General features: G+C 35.1%; 1 protein-coding gene across 1 annotated transcript in view; it reads right to left on the bottom strand.

The window, feature by feature from the left end:
- Window positions 1–1,256, bottom strand: part of EMH_0071120 (uncharacterized protein) — a gene marked incomplete at both ends in the record, with an annotated part of 4,872 nt that overhangs the window by 1,587 nt on the left and 2,029 nt on the right. Inside the window, one exon of the mRNA XM_013499058.1 lies at window positions 35–155. Coding sequence (XP_013354512.1) covers window positions 35–155 — 121 coding nt within the window. The remainder of the gene's footprint in view (window positions 1–34; window positions 156–1,256) is intronic.

The following is a 1,256-nucleotide window of genomic DNA, read 5'->3' as shown; positions in this document are numbered from 1 at the left end:
AAAAAAAAAAAAAAAAAAAAAAAGAAAAACGAACGATTCTCTGAGCATGAGAAGCGAAACAATTTTTGCGGCGAAGTCGAGACGAACGATTGGCTTCGCCTGTCTATCATCCCACAGCACGCAGCTGCTCTCTCTCCATACTTCTCCTGTACCCTCTGCATGCATAAATATAAATATAATTAATATAATTATATTAATTATTATTGTTTTTTTTAATTATAAAAAAGACAGAAAGGAGAGAAAAAGGAGAGAAAAAGGAGACAAAAAGGAGACAAAAAGGAAAAAAAAAGGAGACAGAGAACTGCTCTCTCTCCATACTTCTCCTGTACCCTCTGCATGCATAAATATAAATATAAATATAAATATAAATATAAATATAAATATAAATATAAATATAAATTATTGTTGTTGTTGGTGGTGCTGGTGGTGGTGGTGTTATAGAGACGGAAAGGAGACAAAAAGGAGACAAAAAGGAGACAAAAAGGAGACAGAAAGGAGACAAAAAGAGACAAAAGGAGACAAAAAGGAGACAGCAGGAGGCCAAACAAGGCAAGAGAGGCAAACACGGACAAAAAGCAGACAAAGAGGAGACAAAAGGAGACAAAAAGGAGACGAAATGAGACGAAAAGGAGACAAAAAGAGACAGAAAGAGACAAAAAGAGACAAAAAGGAGACAAAAAGAAAGAGGGAAAAAAGGAGACAAAAAGGAGACAAAAAGGAGACAAGAAACAAACAAAAAGGAGACAAGAAGGAGACAGAAAAAAACAAAAAAAAACAAAAAACACATACTGCCGACGACAGCCAGTATGTTGCAGGTGTAGAGCATCAGGAGACAAAAGGAGACAAAAAGAGACAAAAAAAAACAAAAAAAAAAAGGAGACAAAGAGGAGACAAAGAGGAGACAACAAGGAGACAAGAAACAAACAAAAAGGAGACAAAAAGGAGACAAAAAAAACAAAAAAAACAAACATACTGCCGACGACAGTCAGTATGTTGCAGGTGTAGAGCATCAGGAGACAAAAAGGAGACAAAAAGGAGACAAAAAAAAACAAAAAAAAAACAAAAAAAAAAACAAAAAACACATACTGCCGACGACAGCCAGTATGTTGCAGGTGTAGAGCATCAGGAGACAAAAAGGAGACAAAAAGGAGACAAAAAAGAGACAAAAAAAAAACAAAAAAAAAGAGGAAAAAAAGGAGACAAAGAGGAGACAAAAAGGAGACAAGAAACAAACAAAAAGGAGACAAAAAGGAGAC

The sequence above is a fragment of the Eimeria mitis genome, genomic scaffold (genome assembly GCF_000499745.2).
Source record: "Eimeria mitis Houghton genomic scaffold, Emh_scaff3958, whole genome shotgun sequence".
Classification (NCBI taxonomy): domain Eukaryota; phylum Apicomplexa; class Conoidasida; order Eucoccidiorida; family Eimeriidae; genus Eimeria; species Eimeria mitis.
This window is presented reverse-complemented; position numbering and strand designations above follow the sequence as displayed.